Source organism: Neolamprologus brichardi, chromosome 14, assembly GCF_056152115.1.
Source record: "Neolamprologus brichardi isolate AB-2024 chromosome 14, ASM5615211v1, whole genome shotgun sequence".
In the NCBI taxonomy this organism is placed as follows: Eukaryota; Metazoa; Chordata; class Actinopteri; order Cichliformes; family Cichlidae; genus Neolamprologus; species Neolamprologus brichardi.
In genome coordinates this window covers 1,265,729-1,286,827 of record NC_142117.1, presented here as the reverse complement: position 1 = coordinate 1,286,827, position 21,099 = coordinate 1,265,729, and the positions used below count along the sequence as shown (strand labels likewise).

Sequence of the window (21,099 nt, the reverse complement as noted above, 5' to 3'; positions counted from 1 at the left end):
TCAGGTGAACTCTACATGCAGTAGGTATGTATGTCACAACACTGCCAGTCGTGAACTTTGACCTTCCATTCGATTTTCAGAACCACGGCTAAGCCTACAGTCTGTGTTTGGCCTTATTAGACAGACACGGTGAAGAGGAAGGAGGGACACACGCAGCAAAGGGCCGCAGGTCGGACTCAAACCAATGTGGTCGCCTGCTCATCCAACTAAAGCAGGTCTTTGAGATACAGGTAAAAGGTTAGGTAAAAGCAGTAATGTCACAGTTTACTGATGGTATACATGACAGCAGTTAAAAAATCCTGAACTGAAATATTTGGAAGAACTATGGTGCAAATAGAAAACAAGAAACAAAGCTTTGGCACGTCTGCTCAGATTTGACTGTTGTTCAGATCCAATGCAGAGAAAATGCTTTGAAGAAAGGCCACAGGTGGGTAAAGGCTGCTGCATGGTGATGAGTAATAAATACATTTACTCAGGTACTTTTCATCATCTGGATCATAAAGTTGCATCATTGTTTTATCATTTATATCGTACATATTGTAAAAATGTACCTGACATCTTAGTGAGCAGCACAACAGGCACAACGATGACAGTCAGCAGCACGATGAGCACAACAGCCACAGACGACATTATCAGCAGTCGTTTGGGCAGCACGCCACGCTTCTTTTGACCTCGCTCCACTCGCTGATCGTCAGCCTCGGGCTCCATCCTGTGGGAATACATAATTAATGCTTGTCTGTCTATTCTGTGTTAGAAGCAGCATTTCAGCATGTTGTAGAGGTTTACCTGAGCTTACACGTGCATGTCTCACAAGTGTAAATGCTGCTTCATCTATTTTATTAAAGAGCAACTGATTTGTCTCCAACCTGTTTTGCTTTCCTTCTGATCCTCCAGCAGTTCGTTCATCTCTCCTTTTAGCCTCTCCTGCCATTCTCACACGTCTTTCTCCTCCTGTCCAGGTTCAAATGTCTAAGAAGTAGGAGACCTCAGGGAGCGCTCACTCTTCTTTTATACGATCCTTTATCTCAGGTGCAGAGAACAGTTTTCCTTCTGATAAGGCACACACACTCTTCAGTGTCCACTTGCTGCCTGACGAGCTGTGAAGCTCTTCTGTTATGTAATCTTCACTGTTCTGTTGGAAGAATTGTGCATTACTCCACAGTGCCCCACGGAAACATGGGAGGGATTATGGCATGAACATTTTCACATTTCTACAAACATGTTACTTCCCACAGGTTCGTGTGGCCCCACACTGGGAAGGTCTTAGGCTACGTCCACACATTCTCAGTTATGCTTCTATGCCCCAGCTTTGTTTACTTTTTCCCACCGAGGCTTCTAGACTAGGTGAACTTAAACCTATTTTATCACGTTACTTTAAAACTTTGCGGCCGTTTTATATACCAAAATAGTGTTTCTCACCCTCGGACGTCTCACTGGTGGTTCGGATTGTGAAGTAGCATGACATAAGCAGCATTGAAGGTGATAGGAAGACAGCATCTGCAGACTGTTCAAGTTTCTTTTAAGTATTCTTTATTTTCTGGCGTCGCCTTTCAACCATTATTTCACAAAACATAAGAACCTCTCAGTCAAAATTTCACCTGCTTTATATAGAATCCTACTCACACCTGGATCTCATTAACCTCCACCATTGGGAAAACAGGGTAGACTAAATAACACAGTCTAGTCCAAAGAAACAGGAATAAAATCATTTTTCCACTTAACAAACTCATTCACCCAACTAAACAGTTTGAAAAGTCAATCTCTTCACTTACTGACTCATGAGGTTATTTTAAATGAAATAAACAATTTTACACAAAAGAAACACCCCTTCATTTGGTTACACCCAATTGACATGAGCAGTGACATCATATCCTATAAAATCAGGAAGTACTGGGGCGGCCATTCCTACATACCTGTTTTACACATAGGACCTGTCCAGAGGAACACACAATGGTAAGTATAACCAAACTACATAAACAAAACCTTCATAGGAACGGGAAAGGAAGTCTGCCACAACATTCTTTGTCCCTGCTCTATACTGAATCTTAAAACAATATGGCTGCAGTGAAAGATACCACCTCGTGATTCTTGCGTTGGTGTCTCTCATTCTGCTCATCCACTGCAAAGCTCGATGATCGGTTTCAAGCACAAATTCACCTCCCAGTAGATAGTATTTCAGAGTGTCCAAAGCCCATTTTATTGCCAAAGCTTCTTTTTCAATTGTGGAATACTTAATTTCTCTGGGGAAGAGCTTACGGCTTATGTACTGCACAGGTCTTTGGTCCTCTCCATCACCTTGCAGCAACACAGCTCCCAGCCCAACTCCTGAAGCATCAGTCTGTACAATAAATGGGCACGTAAAGTCCGGACACTGCAACACAGGCTCATTACACAAACAGTTTTTCAAATCCATGAATGCAGCCTCACACTTTGGAGTCCATTTAATTTTGTTGGGGCACGATTTACGAGTTAAATCACTAAGAATTGCTGATCTGGTAGAGAAATTGGGGATGAAATGACGATACCAGCCAGCTAAACCCAGGAAGGATCTCAACTTTTTCTTTGTAGTTGGAGGAGGACAAGAGGCAAGGTTCTCGACCTTACTCACCTGAGGGCGGATGACCCCACCCCCAATGAGGTATCCCAGGTACTCCACCTTGGTCTGTGAAATGTGACACTTTCCAGGGTTGATGACTAGTCCAGCTGTTCTGATGCGTTGCAGGACATCAGCCAGATGTTTCACATGGTCCTCCCATGTCTCACTGAATACCACAATGTCATCAATATACGCTGCTGCATAGCCATCAGCTCCTTTCAGAACCAAGTCCACCAGCCTCTGGAACGTGGCTGGAGCTCCATGTAGTCCGAAAGGCATAGTTCTGAAACGATAAAGTCCGCTGGGAACCCTGAATGTAGTTAAATCCCTTGAGGACTCTGTTAGGGGACTTGCCAATAACCTTTACAAAGGTCGAGTGTTGTGAGGTACTTAGCATTACCCAAGCGCTCAATCAATTCATCCACTCTTGGCATAGGATATGCATCAAAAACAGAGACAGCATTAAGTTTTGAGAAGTCAACACAAAATCTCTGTGTTGCATCATTTTTCTTGGGGACGAGTACCACAGGGCTACACCACTCACCTCTAGATGGCTCTATAATCCCCGTTGCAAGCATTTCTTCCACCTCCTGTTTCAATGCTGGCATTAGCTTTGCTGGAACTCTGGAGGTGGTATCCCTGATGGGTGGTTGATTCGGACAACGCAGGTATATGTCATGCTGAATAAGATGGGTGTAGCCTGGCTTTGTGCTGAAAAGCTCCTGTGGCATGATGGCCCCGAGCTCCTCCTGCAGTTCTGGTGATAGATGGCTCAAATCCGGAAATAGCTCTTCTACAGTACTGGTGGGAAAGAATTGCTCTTGAGGCTCTTCTTCCTGCAGTACAACACGAGCCCACAACTGAAGTGATTGCTCTGGCTTCTCAATCCACTCCCTCAACATGTTGACATGAAACACCTGGTGTTTTTTACGACGATCTGGCATATTGAGCTCATAAGTGACAGGGCCAACCCTCCTGTTTATCACAAATGGCCCCTGCCATTTGGCTAAGAGACTGCTTTCAGTGGTTGGCAAAAGCAGCAACACTTTTTGTCCTTCTTTAAAGGCCCTCCTGCGAGCAGTCTTATCATAGTTCTGTTTTTGACGTTGCTGGGTACTTACTAGGTGACAATGAGCCAGTTCCTGAAACTATTCAAGCTTGTCCCTCATTTTCAACACATAAGAGAGGGAAGAGCACTGTTTTTCAGGGCTAGCTTCCTCCCAAGCTTCCCTAAGTACATCCAGTGGACCTCTAACATTATGGCCATACAAGAGCTGAAATGGAGAAAATCCAGTTGATGCTTGTGGTACCTCTCTATAGGCGAAAAGCAAAAATGGAAGCCATTGGTCCCAGTCTTTTCCTGATTCTTTTACGAACCTCCTCAGCATTGATTTCAGGGTTTTATTAAACCTCTCAACAAGTCCATCAGTTTGTGGATGATAAGGGCTCGTTTTGATTCCGGTAATTCCCAGAAGTTTGTAGACTTCCTTCAACAGGTTGGAAGTGAAGTTTGAGCCTTGGTCTGTCAAGATTTCTTTGGGAATACCCACCCTTGAAAACATCTGTATCAGACAATTAGCTATTTGGCGGGCTTTGACCCTTCTCAATGGTAAAGCTTCAGGATACCTTGTTGCATAATCACAGATCACTAGAATGTACCTATGCCCTGAACTACTTCTCTCCAATGGGCCAACAATATCCATGGCAACACGAGAAAAGGGGATGTCTATCACAGGCATAGGAATGAGTGGGGCTCTGTCACCTTTCCTACTCGGGGTTGTCAACTGACACTGTGGACATGATTTGCCAAATTGGACAGTGTCTGAAAATTGCTGTGGCCAAAAAAAACGAGTTACCATTCTGGAAAAGGTTTTAAGATGTCCTAAATGGCCTGCCCAAGGAACTTAATGAGCCAACTGCAAGACTACAGGCCTTAAGCTTTTGGGAACAACCAACTGGTCACCAACTTTGCTACGACGATATAGTCGTTCGTTCTTAACAATGAATACTTCCCGTACTCTGTCTGTAATCTGTGCTGATTCTTGGGTGCTCTTAGCAAACAGGGGTGCTAAAGAGGGGTCCTCCCTTTGGAGTTGGACAATATTGCTCGGGACAACCAAGAGCTCATCAATCTCTGGTTCAGGAAGTGACTCAGCAATTTCTGTCCCCCTCACTTTTTCCTGTCTTCTCTGCATTTTACTTTTCTTTATATGCGGCCTACTGAGTCTGTCAATATCTGGAATTTCGCTGTCTTCATAGGGCAACTCACTCAACTCTAGCTCAGAATGAGAAGCTTTATTACCAGACCTAGTGACTACTAGCAGACCTTCACATGGAACATGCAGATTCTTCTCTTCTCTGTCCTTCTCTGTCTTTGCTAATAACTCCCCAAGAATTGGCATGTCCCGGCCCAACACAATCTGGTAGGGAAGTTTATCCATTACTCCAACTGTAAGTACATACTCCTTTTCATTAACTTGAAGGCAAACGTTGGCAATAGGATAATCAACATTATCACCATGAACACACCAGACTTTCACTTTACCACAAAATGTGGTGTCGCTAGGGAGACAATCTTGTCTGACAAGTGTGCGGCTACTGCCTGAATCCAAGAGGGCAACACACGGTTTTCCCTCAATGAAAACACAGATAGTGTGCTCCTGATCACTGGAGGGTACTAGAGACTCTGTTTCTTCCACTAGCAAGTCAAAACACTGTGGTGAAAGACACATGTAAGTCTTACTGACTTGCTGACCTGGGCAATCTGCCTTAAAGTGACCTGCTTGACCACAGGCATGACACACCAACGGGCCTCTCTGCCTTACTTCTCTAGCGCGGCTACTGCTAGTGATTGGGAAACTTTGTTTAGGGCTTTTAGCTCTGTACCCATTCCCACCCCCTGACTTACCCACAAATACAGGGGCTGAACTGGGTTTTCCTACCATGTACCCTTTTTGTGATCGTCGGGCTGCAAGAAAAGCCTCTGCCATCTCTGCAGCTTCTTTTGAAGTGGTGGGGTTGCGCTCTTTCACCCAGGTCCTCAGCTCTGGTTTAAAAACTCTGAGAAACTGCTCCATCACTATGACATCTCCTATTTGGTCCTTTGTCTTCTCCTTTGGAAGCATCCACTTTTCATATAGGTCTTTAAGGCGCGTTCGCAGCTCTTTGGGTGTCTCATCGTCCTTCACCGTCATGTTGCAGAATCTGATTCGGTAAGTCTCAGCACTTATTTCAAATTTTTCAAGAACGGCGGTTTTTACTTTATCATAGTCCATTGTCTCTTCAGTGTCCATAGCAACATATGCCGCACGTGCTTTACCACTAAGAAGTGGAGCCAGATGCAGTGCCCATTCTTCTTGTGGCCACTGACATCCTGTTGCAATCCTCTCAAAAGTGGTTAAATAATGTTCAATATCTTCATCCTCACCATAGGGCTGCATCTTCGGGCCTTTCCAGCCGCTTACTCTGCCCAGATTGGATGACTGTGGTGCTGTGGAAGACTCAGGGTGGTTTCCTCTCTGTTGAACAGGTTGCTGCACCTTTTGCCGCACTGAGGGGCTCAGAGGCCCCTCAGTGCCTTGAGGTTTCCTTGACTTGGTTGATTTCTGCATTGTTATCACCTATTGGCCTGGAGCCACTGCTGCCACCATTTGTGAAGTAGCATGACATAAGCAGCATGGAAGGTGATAGGAAGACAGCATCTGCAGACTGTTCAAGTTTCTTTTAAGTATTCTTTATTTTCTGGCGTCGCCTTTCAACAATTATTTCACAAAACATAAGAACCTCTCAGTCAAAATTTCACCTGCTTTATATAGAATTCTACTCACACCTGGATCTCATTAACCTCCACCATTGGGAAAACAGGGTAGACTAAATAACACAGTCAAGTCCAAAGAAACAGGAATAAAATCATTTTTCCACTTAACAAACTCATTCACCCAACTAAACAGTTTGAAAAGTCAATCTCTTCACTTACTGACTCATGAGGTTATTTTAAATGAAATAAACAATTTTACACAAAAGAAACACCCCTTCATTTGGTTACACCCAATTGACATGAGCAGTGACATCATATCCTATAAAATCAGGAAGTACTGGGGCGGCCATTCCTACATACCTTTTTTACACATAGGACCTGTCCAGAGGAACACACAATGGTAAGTATAACCAAACTACATAAACAAATGAAAGATTCAAATCAATTAATGATGAAGTAACATTTAGCTTTAAGTACATTTGCACAGATGAAATGAATATAACCAATGCTACCACAAACAGACCCGGGATAGTATGTAGAGCCAAGGCTACATGTGCTGTGTTTACATTAAAGCATTATGAAAGACTATAGGATAACAGAACACAGGATAACAACATACACAAGTGACAAATGGCAAATGACTTCTCTCCTAGCCACTTTGTCACACGGATCATCAGACTGAATCCCACCACCGTGGACCAGGCCACCGGCCCAGACCCGAATTCACGTCCTGGGGCTCTCTCCTCGTCTAAGAGGGCTGTGCACAGACTTCGGTGCTGGCTCCCCACGGCGTCAGGAATCAGTGCTGGATCCTGGAACAGAGTCACAGATAACAGTTCTGATGTTTTCTGATCCGGCTACGAAGGACCAAATAATGTCAAGAGATGTATTCTAAAACACTTCTTCAGCTGAGAATCAGAGAAACACACATTTTTCTTGCTAGCAAGGGCAGTCACCAGAGCGCACGCACAAGAGTGAGGCTCAGAGACTCGCGCTGAGAGACTGCCCTGGTCTTTATTTATACATCAGTGGGTGCTTGTTCCTTACATTGGAATGTGGAGGTGTATATGTATGTGTGTGTGTCAGAGTGTGACCCCATAAACGACTTCCCTTAACCTGCTGGTCTGGAAAATCCAACAGTTCATCTATATGTAAAAAAGGCACTTAGACTAAAACTGACATAGCTACGTTAATCCTACCGTAAAACAATAAGACAAGGTACGACCTTTCCCATGCTCCTAGGATGTGGGGGTGAACGCCAGAGCACTCTGGAATGCACACAAAGCTTTTGCAGACAATTAAGGATCGCACATCCTATCACTACCATATGCAAACTTATATTATTAAAAGATTATACTGACTACTAAGTACAATTTTCCATTGACACCTAGTAAGCTATCGTACTTTTTCCTTTGGGAAGGTACCATCTGTGCAGTCTGCAGTTCTGTTGAAGAAAGATGTTGAATCTTTTTAATATTTCTTGAAAAATAATTGATTTATGTGCATTTTTTCCCCACACTGCATCAAATTAAGGTTGATTACGTTGATTAAGCATCATGAGGTGGGGGGTGGTTCCCTATTTTTTATTTTTTTTGTTACTGGGAGTTGGAACCCTGTTAGTCAGTTTGCTTAATATTTACGCCAAGTACTCTTTAAAATACCAGAATAGGGAGGATGGAGCAGGTTTAAGTTTATTAGATTGATCAGTTTTGCTGAACTATGAAATATTTTTTGCATACAGGTCTAACAGAATAGCTTTAGTGTTGTTGTTTTTTTTAAACTTGAGTATGAACTTAGGCAAAATGCAGCAAGATATTAAAAAACAGTTTTATTGATTAAAAACACTATATCGGATTCATATCGGTATCGGCAGATATCCAAATTTATGATATCGGTATCGGACATAAAAAAGTGGTATCGTGCCATCTCTAGTCACTATGGCGACTCCAATAGGGTTACCTGTCAACTGTGGTGTATGTATGTATGGTGAAAGTCCCTCTTTTTGCTCCTCCCCTCACCTGTGGATGGACGGTGTTGTTACCGTGGTGACAGCTTGGATGTGTTTCAGTCCTGCCTGGTTATCACTGCAGGAATCTTTACTTTCACATTTATTACAGGTAATAACTCAGATTTTTCTGTGTATTATGAACTAAATGTATCCTGATACACACAGAGATGGATGAGCAGAGGTCACATGATGAAAGAACAAACATGGAGTCTTTGATTTATTTAGATATTTATTGATGAATGCAAACAAACCCTGACACTGAACCATCGTCCAGCTTTCACAGAACAAACCTGATCACATGACCTGCTGACCCAAATAGTGAAAAGCTCCATGGCAACAACAACAAACAGCCTCATATATGTTAACAGAGGCTGTTAGAAGCACAGAGTCTTTACAGTCTTTCTCCTGTTTGTACACAGATCTCTGCACATCTTCATCACAGTTACTCACAGACGTGCAGAGTGTGTGGATATCAAAGCTAAGTTTCCACCATGTTTGTAGTCTGTACTGGGACTCATGGAGCATCTCTCTATGAGCACTCAGTGCTTTAAACAGTGAGTCCCAGTTTAACCAGCAGCCTTCACGCCACACATCACACAGACATGGAAACTTCAAACATTCAGACTGAAGTCACTGGCAGTCTCTGGCACCAGCGACTGCGCTAACAAACACAGCAAACAGTGAAGGTTTGGTAGAGAAAGCCGGTTGGGTAATACCAAGTACGTGGCGGAGGAGGCGGGGTTACATTACTAGATGATTAAACATGAAACTATTTTGCTGATAATAATTGAAATGATTAAAGAAACTCAAGATAATTCATAATTTTATAAACTGGAATGATGAAATTATATTGGCTGGATCTGATTATTGGGGGGTCATGACCCCCGTAACCCCCCTGGAAATTACGCACCTGGTCCTGAGGTCAAATCCACCATCTTTGTTTCAGTGCTGAGCTTCACGTTCTCCCGTGTTTGTGTGCGTCCTCTCCGGTACTCCGGCTTCCTCCCACAGTCCCAACACATGCAGTTAGTGGGGTCAGGTTAACTGTGAGTGGTTGTGTCTCTGTGTTATTCCACCTTAATAAATGACTTCCTGTTAGCATTAAGTGCTTCTGTAGGACTTGTGGAGATCAGAGAAATATTTTACTGCTATTGTTCATGGTCATCATTGCTGGGTCTAAAGTCAGACCCCACTGATCCCAGAACTTATTCCCGTGAAAGAAAAACAAGGCAACAGCGATCGATCTTTTCACTTGCAAGGGAGGCCTTGTCGGTATCTCAGCTCATCACAAATGACCTCCCCGACCGCCCCCTCTTGCCTCCTTTTATTGACAATGTTCACACAATAAACTTCCCCACGTAACCCCCCTTGGTTACAAAGACAAGGCACTGTGTGTGTGTGTGTGTGTGTGTGTGTGTGTGTGTTTGTGTGTGTGTGTGTGTGTGTGTGTGTTTGTGTGTGTGTGTGTGTGTATACTGCTGATCAAAGGGTCATATAACATAAAAGCACAGGAACATCCTTGGTCATAAAGAGGGTAGTCTCCCCCACACCCTAGATAACACAGTGAAGCCATACAAAGGGGAGCAAGTTTACCAACATCAAACAGACCTTCACAAGGATGTTCCTGTGATTAAAAACACTACTGCCCCCCTCCCAGAATCTTAAGGATCTGGGGAGGGGAGGACAGAAAGAATTCCTTAAAACAATGTACAAATGGTAACATAAAAATGACAAACATTTAACAATTCACCTTAACAATCATCATTACCATTGCATTAATACCATTAATAACATAATCTACAGCATTGATATTGTATTCAGATGTTTAAACATATTGGCACCCAATTAACTTTTATTACAGGTGCAGTTATAACCACTTTAAACTGTTGAGTTAAATCTATAATCTTAAATGTTTATATGCAGATTACATTGCATTATAAAAGAAAGGCTTAACTCTGAGTACACTCTGTGCCAAAGTAGACAGGAAGCGCAGGCTTTTGCAGAGCGTGCTTGTGAAAGTGAAACTAAAGCAGAGTCTAAGTGTGAGTTACTTTGAGGAGCTGTTGGGAGGATGCTATTTGAATAACCAGGTTATTCATTGTTATCTTTTATTCATTTATATCTTTTTATTAAGCTTTGAGTAGTGGCATTCATTTACAGCATTTATTCAATATATTACATATATATAGTTTTAGTAAACTGCTACACATCTGAGGGTGGCCTCTGTCTGGTTGTGAGTGTTAGTGGGTGAGAGGTGACACAGAGTGAGGTCAGGACACACACACACACACACACACACACACACACACACACACACACACACTGTAGGTAGGCTTATGTTCTAGGTGAGAGTTCAGATATATTTTGCTTGTAACTGCATTTTTGTGCGTGCAGAATTGCTAGTTTGTTGCAGAGCATGGCCCGAGGTTTTGGAGAAGCGAGAGCGAGATGAGCTACCAGAAGCACCTGTCACGGAGGCGAAGAAGATGCTCTTTTAAACTTTGTTAAAGTCGTTAACGGAACGTTTGTGGTTTTGAAGCTTATGCATATATTGTATCTGTTTGACGTATGAGGGGGCGTCATGAAAATAAACCTGATGGTATAAAACATCTGCTTGTGTATTGCTAGGCAGAGATCGATGCTGATTGTGTAACAGTGTTCATCTCTCACCGCGTGTGTGCATTAAAATCGTCGTTTGACCTAACCCTCCTGGATCAGTGTTGTTTGTGTCCCTTCTCAGTATCTGAACAACAGACTGATGTCATTTTCATGGTTGGATCATTTAAATGAAGCTGGACTCAGATGCAGTAAATAAGTTGATTGATCATTAATGAATAAAGCTGGTCAAACACATCACGTGGACACATGTGATTGTGTATTGTAGTATTGATCCCAATGCTGGTATTAGTACTGGATCAATAACACTGGATGGATGCGTTCAGCATGGAGCCCCTGAGCTGTGTTACAGACAAACATGGAAACTGACAGGTCTGTGTCATTCACAGTCTGTAACACTTCTAAACAACAGAGGCTGACCCAAGTGCCTCAGAGCCAGGCACGCTCACATCACAGCTCTCTAAATAAGCCAGTTTCAAAATAAGAGCTGAAAGCTGTGTTTGCTTGTGTTAGCTTATTATTGTGGAGACTAACATTCAGTGATCATGTGTTCAGACTCATAATGATTCCTCTCAGAAATCCTGATCTTTGTATTTACTGTGTGTTGGATCAATAACTGAGATTCATCGTATCACACAGCTGTGCTGCTGCTGCTGGTGATGTCAGCACATCTGGAACAATACGAGGTATCTGCTACCAGACTGAGCAGGACGTGAGACCTGTGGACTGTTTAAAGCTGTCCCTCCACAGCTCACTCAGACCTGATCCACACCTCAGTGATATTCTCTGACTTCCTCAGTAGAGACAGAAACCATTCAGATCTGGGACGATCAGCTGACTGATGATGTCACACAGACTGTGTTTTTCAGGAACAGTGATTCTGATGTGAGCCTGCTAGCTGACAGCAGACCTGATGAAACCACATGTTCACATCTGTGAGGACAGACTGGACTCTTTGACTGCACCTTGGTTCTCCTCAGAGGTCTGTACAGGAGCATGTCCACCCCCACTGAAGATCTCAGTCACTGTGAAACATAGAAAGCTGCTTGTGTAGCCTCTGCCTCACATGTAGATACAGCTACAGGTTTCTCTGTCAGTCAGACTGAAACAGTGTCCTGATGCTGCATCATTCAGCTCTGTGCCCCAGTCAGCATCACTGTGAGCTACCAGTGTCAGTGTTTCTGCCCTTTTCCTGTAACACTACACTCAGCACAGGCTCAGCTGCTATCCAGTGTTGGACTTTGGCTTCAGCTGCTGTGATAGATCCTCTAACATAGATCAGCTCTGCTACATGTTGTTAGATAAGTGCAGCTGCCTGTCATGTCCTGATGTTTCTCTGGCTCAGCAGCTTCTCCATCAGAGGTTCACATGGAGCTGATCCAGTATCTCCAGTAACTGTGTTCTGTGCCTCACTGGTTCATCCTTCTGTCTGTGTGACGTCAGTCAGATGTTGAAGTTAAACTCTGTAATCTTCACTGTGTCACAGAGTTCAGTGAGTCCCGTTATTCACAGTATCAATCAGATCATCAGAGAACAGCTGATCAGCAATCAGTGGTGCCAACAGCACCTCCTGTGGTGAGAGGATGCAATAATGCAATGTAGCATTTTTACACTCAACACTTCCAGTCATGGAAACTGTCTGTTGGATCTGTTTGACGTTGCTTTTTTGTGTTGCTTTCTTGGTTAGAGTTCCTCACAAATGTCCAGATTATTCTTCTAATGAGGCGTCGACCATGTTTTCAGTTCTTTGGAAGAAAACATCGCCCTTTGCCATCCTTACTTTTCTTTGACTTCTTCAAATGCAGCTGAACTCCAGCTGGCATTTTATTGGACTTTGCAGCTGTTTCTGGTCATCAGTTCATTCCTGCAAACCTCTGAACCTGAACAACAATGATGCTGCATTGCTGGCTGATCCCAAAAGGTTGATTCTGTTCATCTGGACGTTTTCACAAACGTTTGCTCACTGATCAGGTGACTTCTTCAGTCTCAGCTGACTGCAGCTTTACAACCTTACAAACAGCACATTTGCACAATGACTGAAACCAGCAGCACCTGATATATATGATACTAATATAATACATATACATATATAATCCATACTAATGATGAAGGAACTGAGCTCACAGTCCATTGTTCATTCAGTGAACTACTCAGTTTATTTTGGGCCTCAGAAATGCTCACTCTGTTTGTACATCACTGTCAGCAATAGACTCATTCTGCTGTGTGGACAGGAACACATGTGACATCACTTCCTGTTTGTTTGTGACTGAAGAGGAAGACGTTTACAAGGAATCATTTAGAAGAGTTTCAAACATCAACTGATTGAATCCATGAATCTGAAAACGTGTTTGTGAGTGAAAGAGACAGACATGTACAGACTGAACTATCTGTTCAACAGTCAGAGTGTTTCTGTAACAGGAGACACTCTTTACACCCCACTCAGCACAGGGACACTGAGGAACCAGGAAACCAGACCAGAAACCCAGGATAAAGAGTTTGAGTGAATGTGGTGTTGAAGGTGTGGAGGTGGATCAGAGTGTCAGAGGAGACTCTGTAGAAGGACAGAGTGCCAGCAGGACAGTCCACATACACTGCTGCTCTGTTAGAGACAGAGGAGGAGGAGGAGGAGGAGGAGGATGAGGAGGAAGAGATGGATGTTACTATGTTATCGTGCCAAACAGACTGAGAACCATCATCAGAGCAGCTCAGACTCCAGGACTGATCATTCCATCCAAACACACAGTCATCAATGTGATCACTGCCTCCTTTCCTTCTGATGCTTCTGTAACTCACTGATATATAAACGTCTCCTCTCCACTCGACCTCCCAGTAACAGCGACCAGTCAGACCATTTCTACACAGCAGCTGAGGACGAACATCAAATCTGTCTGGATGATCAGGATATGACTGAACCTCCTCCACACGTGTCACCTTCCTGTTGTTGTCAGACAGTTGGAGGTTTGTGTTCACTGTGTTTGTGTCGATTGTGAGTTGACAGGAATCTGATGGAGAGAACAAACACAATCCAGCTGCAGTTATTGATCCATCATCTGTTCATTGATTGACACTTTGATGATGACTCCTGACATGATGAAGATGGTTGAATGTGTGCTGCTTTGTTTTCATGAATCCCATTAAAAACACACTTACACTTCCTCAGACCTGGTCTCAACCATCGGACTCCAGCAGGCTCCACCCTGAAAGGAGGAGGGGGGTCAGAGCAGCACAGTCAGCATGCACACATGGACATTACATGGCTCTCATACACACACTGTTACACACTGAGCTCAAAGCTCGGCTCCACTGTTTTATTCAAAGAAATCTACATTTATTTATCAGCACATTTAAAAACAGGTTGAGCCAAAGTGCTGCACAGAGTAGAGAGAAAATAGGAAACATACACAGTAATTACTATAAAGACTCGTCACAATTGAAAGCTACAGAGTACAAATGTGTTTCCAACCGGGTTTTAAAAATGTCGAGTGTTGGTGACGACCTGATGTGAAGGGCGACTGTTCCAGAGTTTGGCTGCAGCGATCGATAAAGCTCACCTCTGTTTTTACGTCTAGTTCTGGTCAGAAGCTACTTATCTGCAGACCTGAGGGCTCGACTTGGATTATTTTGTTAAAGAGAGATAAGATGGAGCCAATCACTCAGAGATTTAAAGACAAACAACAAGATCTGGAAGTGGATTCTACCACGTACTGGTAACCAGTGGAAAAAGCTGGAAAAAGCTGGTGATGGGTCGTCTAGCACAGACCCACCGCTGGAACCAGACAATTCATGAGGGAGAGAACTGTGACAGCGCCGTTCCTTCACTTGACCTCAGTCGCTCTCGTCTGCTCCCTCGTAACACTGCTCTTTATTGAGGTTACATGAATATGCATAAGTTCATTAACATGTGACGTCTTACACAGGTATGAACAAAGAGTACCAGTCTGTGCATAGTGTAGGTATGTGTGTGTGTGTGTGTGTGTGTGTGTTCCAGATGTGACCCTGTGACCCCAAAGCTGGTGCTAAGAGTCCAGCGGTCCCCCTAACAAAGGGCTCTTATACTTAACCAGATACAGAGTAGGTGTCCTCCTAAACCATAAATCAGTAAGAGAACGTACGACCTCTCTCATGACCTTAAGGTGTGTGTGCATGCCGGAGCACTCTGGAAGGCACACAGAGTCTTTACAGACTACTGAGGCTACGTTCACACGTACACGGTATTTTTGAAAACGGAGATTTTCCGTTTCCGTTTTAAAAAATAATCCCGTCCACACGTAAACGTAGAAATGAAGGAAAATGCTGCTAGGAACATGCCAAAGCAGCAGGTGGCGATATATTCCTAACTGTGTAGAAATGTTGGCCAATCAGAAGTCTAGAAGCCTCGGTGGGAAACAGTAAACAAAGCTGGGGCATAGAAGCAGAACCGAGTCGTATGTGTGGAGGGACAGTAACTGTGTGTGTATATGTAAGCATTTAAACACTGCAGAGACAATTAACAGTAACAGTGTTGTAGAAATTCATTTCACCGAAACAATAATGTGGCGCACACTGTGACGTCACAAAAGGCGCACACCTTTGATGCTGCGTTTTCTCCGTTTTCTGCGTTTTTCTCGTCCACACGTAAATGTAAAAACTGAGTTTTCAAAAATATCCACCATGGCCAGAGTTTTTAAAAATCTCAGTTTTCAGTGACCAAAAACGCCTTTATGTGTGGACGAAAGGTGCAAACACATAGAAAAATCTGCGTTTTCAAAAATACCCGGGTACGTGTGGACGTAGCCTTACGGTGTGCTCACACCGAACGCGATGGACGCTAATAGAGCGTCAGGTTTACATGTAAAGTCAATGGAGGTGACACACACGATGACACGCGATTGCAGGTCCCGCGTGAGTTCGGAAGCAGATTTGAGTCGCGAAAACGCCAAAACGCGTGAAATGCACGTCAGTGTAGCGCGTCTGGCGCGTTTCACTCGTGAAAAAAACCTCGCGCGTGAGTTTTTGTGTTGCATTTTGTGCATACGCGCGTTTATCGTCTACCGCTCGAGTTGGAAAAATCTGAACTCCAGCGTCAAATCACGCCGCGACAAACAATCAGGAGCCTGGTGACGTGGCTCTGACCTAGGTCAAAGGGGCAGATCCAGCCAAAGCCCTTGATTCTTCATTCAGTATGGAGGAAAAGCTCATCAGTGCCGTGGCTAATCACCCAGAGCTATATGATGCTAGCTGCTACTTCTACCGAGACAGGAATAAAAAGGACCTAGCTTGGAGACACATAAGTGAGGTGATCGGGCAACCTGGTAAGTTCATTCCTCCTTCTTTTTAATTTTCAGACTGACCCGATGAAGCTGCGCAAAAGCTAGCAAGCCCGCCTACTGTCCCGCTATTTTCCCACTGATGTACAAATACCTTTCCACTAACAAGATAATGTGTTTATTCAGAGGACATCTGCAGGAGAAAGTGGAAGAGCCTCAGGGACACTTATAATAAGGAGAAGAAGACAGAGAAGGAGAAGAGGAGTGGGTCTGCAGCAGGATCGGGGAGAAGATGGAAGTTCTTCGCGGTCATGGGGTTTCTGGACCCCTTCCTCACCCCGCGGGAGACAAGCGGTAATATGGTGCTGACCGTGGAGAACTTCTCCCCCGAGGACCAGGGACAGCCCGGAGAGGCAGCAGGGGAGTGTCAGTCAGAAGGTATGTTTACAATGAATTAATGTAGGCAGTTAATTTATGCGTGTTGTCATACAGGAATATATTTTCTTAATTAATAAACAGTATACAGTAGTCCCGCTGTTCATCCGTCACTGCCTCGCCTTTTCGCTGATTTTTTTTATTGCACCGTACAGCTTTCAACGATGCGCATTGCATTCTGCAGCGCAAATGACAAATCTCCTCCGTGTCGTGTCTCCTGCGCTTGCCAAACTTATCATGTTTGGTTTTGATAACCATCACGTCCAATAGAAAAAAACAGCACAAAAACACTCATAACTATGACCCTCATTCGGAAATAGACACCTGCACCGGGAGCAAAAATGGCGCACAAAAGTGGCGCCGCAGACGGAGAAAAAGCGCGGCATAATACTTTTACGTTTTAAAATCTACAAAGGTTTGCACTTTGAGAATCAACTTGTGAGAACTGTGACTACTGTTCATGTGCTGCAATAAATGTGAGACCACTGTATATAATAAGTATATAAGTATATAATAATATAATATTCTCTATGACTATTGTCTTCAACCTGTTAACATTTAATATTGTCTTGATAGAGTCAAGTAATCATGCAGCAGAGCATCCCCTGTCTCTTCTCCTGGCTCCCCAGTCCCTGGTCCCTCAGCTCCTGCTGCTGCACCCACAGGTATGAACATCAAGCACTGACAGCTTTTTACTTGCTTGGATTCCCTTGTGATCACCTTTACTAAATATCTACAACCAATCTGTTTATATCCTGTTTTTTTCAATTTTGAAAATGAAAATCTAGTAGCAGCCTTCTCATTACTTTGTGTTGTTTTGTGCTGTGTTTTACAGGCCCACAGAGGAGGACAGCTCGAAGGCGGGCGAGGGACGGGTCCCAGGACGGTCCATCGGCGGTGGAGCTGGCCATCCTGGAGTCCCTAAAGAGGCCACGCCCATCTCCAACAGAACATTTCCTCCTCGGCCTTGTTCCTGTTCTGGAGAGCATGCCGCCTCAGACACGAGAATTCGTGAAATTTCAAATTTATAAATTAGCTTTTGAAAACAGCACAGCTGTGTTAAATTTGGAAACATTGGACCCTAATGATCAGTCGTTTTCTGATGAGGCAGCAGCTCTCCAGGGCAGAAACAATGTTCTTATTTTTCTCCTCCTTCTCCCTGAGGCTCTTCCACTCCAAGCTGGGTCCTTTTTATTCCTGTCTCTCTGTAAATAGTTACATTTCATATATTTATGTTTAATGTTTTTGTTACTGAATTTATATATTTTTCCAAATAAACATTTATAATGACAAATGTCTCTGTTCTGCTACACAGCAAATATTGGCAGCCGACTGACACAAGTAGAATTTATTTCATATTATACTAATGACAAAACATACTAATACAGTGGGATGAAAAGTTTGGGCAACATTGTGAAAAGTAATTATTTTCCTGTACAAATCGTTGGTTTTAACAATAAAAATTGTCAGTTAAATACATCATATAGGAGACACACACAGTGATATTTGAGAAGTGAAATGCAGTTCACTGGATTTACAGAAAGTGTGCAATAACTGTTTAAACTAAATCAAGCAGGTGCATAAATTGGCAACACAAAAAAAGAGAAATGAAATAAATATTTAGTGTATATCAATGTGTGTGTCTCCTATATGATATATGTAAGTGACATTTTTCATTGTAACAGCGATTCATACAGGAAAATAATGGTGATGTTAGCTGCTCCTGTCTGCCTCTTTATCACACACAAAGACTGAAATGATTCACAGCCTTGTTTCATCCTTCTGTCAGTGTCACTGACTGTCACTGTGACTGTGGACATACAGCATGGGAAACATACACATGGCTGACACTTTATTAGGTACACAGTGACCACTATCTCAGGTAAACCGGTGACCTAATAAAGTGTATTTAAAGTTACAAAATGTTGTCTCTGTCCAAATATTTATGGACCTAACTGTAGGTTTACTTTTAATGAAACTCTCAACATGACTCATCAGTTATCATTAATGTTCCTGCAAACAGACTCCTTGGAGACCCCCTACGTACTATCCAGCTAGACTAGTGTGTCTGTCCCTGAAAATATTCCTGCATGTGTGATTGTTCATGTCTCATCTGCAGGAAACAAACAGGAAGTGAGTGAAGGACACAGGAAATGTTTCCAGCTCGTCCTCCTCTATCAGACATTCTCTCCATACCTGAGAGTGTCCAGTCTCCAGCCTGGATCCTTCAGTCCAGACGACAGGAGCTTCATTCCTGAGTGACCTGGATGATTGTAGCTGAGGTCCAGCTCTCTCAGATGGGAGGGGTTGGAGCTCAGAGCTGAGGCCAGAGAAGTACAGCCTTCCTCTGTGATCAGACAGCCTGACAGACTGCAGACACACAAAACAACAATCAATCTTTTAAAGATCATTTTCTGTTTGTCACAATAACATCTATCCATTTACATCCATTCAATGTAACTTTATTTAAAAGTGACAATTCCCAACAGACAACAACAGTCGTCTGAAGCTGTTTAACAGTGTAAGGTAACAGCCTTCAATATTAGAGAGAAAGCCCCAAAAACCAGACAATCCACTGTGAGCAGCACTTGGTGATGGTGGGAAGGAAGAACTCCCTTTGACACAAAGATCCTCCCAGTGAAAACAGGCTCCCGGAGGAGAATCTATCAATCAATCAATCAATCTTTATTTATAAAGCACTTTTCATACAGAGATGTAGAACAAAGTGCTTTACAGCCTCCAGGCTGGGCACACAGCAGGAGGGAGGCAAAGAAGCCCCCCAGCCAGGCTGAGAAGACCCACAGAGCCCAAAAAGCCACGGTCGATCACAACCCCGGTGCAGAGAGCCCCCTCCGAGGAAACACTGGAGATATGACCTACTAAGAGTATATACAGAATAAAATAAATAAAATAAATAAGAATGGGATACAGTATAAATATAAATAGAGTAAGAAGATAAAAAATGAATAAGAATAAAATCAATAAATATTAGGTAAAACCTAAATTAATAATATAAATAGAACAACAGGATAGAATAAATAAGCATAAAATAAATAAACGTTAAGTAAAAGCTAAATTAAAAAGGTGGTCTTGAGCCTGTTCTTAAAAACATGTACGTTCTCTGCGGCCATGAGCTCCTCCGGCAGGCTGTTCCACAGACGAGGACCATACCACTGAAAAGCTGCCTCTCTGTGAGTATGTGTCCTGACTTTAGGGACAATCAAAAGGCCAGTACCAGAGGACCTCAGGGTCCGCGAGGGTTCATATGGTAAAAGCAGATCTGAGAGATAAGAAGGCCCAAGACCATTAAGACATTTAAAAACAAATAAAAACTTTAAAATCGATCTTGAAACACACGGGGAGCCAGTGCAGCGATTCTAAAACCGGTGTAATGTGGGCCCGCCCTCTGGTCTTCGTCAGCACACGAGCTGCAGAGTTTTGTAAAAGTTGTAAAGGTGAAATATTATTTTTGGGGAGACCAGAGAGCAGGGCAGTAATCAATGCGACTGGTAATAAAAGCAGCATCTCCGTGTTGGCCTGAGAGAGAATAGGGCGGACTCTGGCTATATTTTTTAGATGATAAAATCCAATTTTGGTTACATGTTTAATATGTGGGATAAAACCAAGCTCAGAGTCAAAAATAACACCCAGGTTTTTCAGTTGTAGTGAAGCACATAGTGAAAATGCCTGTAATTTAGACAAGAGCTTCTCTCTCTGAGCCTCAGGACCGACGATTAAACTTCAGCTTTGTCCTGGTTAAGCTGTAAAAAGTTTTCTGCCATCCAAATCTTATATCTAGAATACAGTTAAAAAGGGCATCCATTGGTCTGGTGTCATCAGGAGACACGGAGATGTACAGCTGAGTGTCGTCAGCGTAACTGTGGAAGTTCACTCCATGCCTCCTGATGACACCGCAGAGAGGGAGCATATACAAATTAAAAAGTGCAGGGCCTAAAACCGACCCTTGGGGCACACCACATGTCATTCTATGGATCTTAGAGGAGCATGTATCCATATTCACCATAAAAGTTCTGTCTGAGAGACAGGAAGTGAACCAGTTGTGTACAGCACCAGAGAGGCCCACCATGTGTTTCAGTCTGTTTAAAAGAATAGCGTGGTCTACTGTATCAAAGGCTGCGCATAGATCCAGTAGCACCAGGACTGAGAGCTTTTGGGAGTCCCAGTTACATCTAAGATCATTTAAACCTTTAGGAGAGCAGTCTCTGTGCTGTGGTTCACCCTAAATCCAGACTGGAATATCTCCAGGATCTGTCTATCATTCAGAAAGTCATTAATCTGAGTAAAAACAAGTTTTTCTAAAATTTTACTTAAAAATGGTGAGTTGGATACAGGTCTGTAGTTATTAAAATCATTACAATCCAAATTGCTCTTCTTCAGAAGGAGCCTCACCACCGCCGTTTTAAAGGCAGCAGGGAAGACA

At 43.2% G+C, this 21,099-nt stretch overlaps 1 protein-coding gene across 4 annotated transcripts in view; it reads right to left on the bottom strand.

Annotated features, from left to right (window-relative positions):
* The window catches only part of LOC148098680 (protein NLRC3-like), a 321,437-nt gene that overhangs the window by 158,704 nt on the left and 141,634 nt on the right, over positions 1-21,099 (bottom strand). For 3 of the 4 annotated variants that reach the window (XM_087850566.1, XM_087850560.1, XM_087850561.1), the window contains 3 exons: positions 18,855-19,028; positions 14,128-14,174; positions 12,280-13,979 (listed from right to left, as the gene is read on the bottom strand). The exons of the other annotated variant lie outside the window; for it this stretch is intronic. In XM_087850566.1, the coding sequence (XP_087706692.1) occupies positions 13,417-13,979; positions 14,128-14,174; positions 18,855-19,028 (784 nt within the window). In that variant the 3' untranslated portion in view covers positions 12,280-13,416. Of the gene's footprint in view, positions 1-12,279; positions 13,980-14,127; positions 14,175-18,854; positions 19,029-21,099 lie in introns of those variants that run through there. 4 annotated transcript variants of the gene reach the window in all.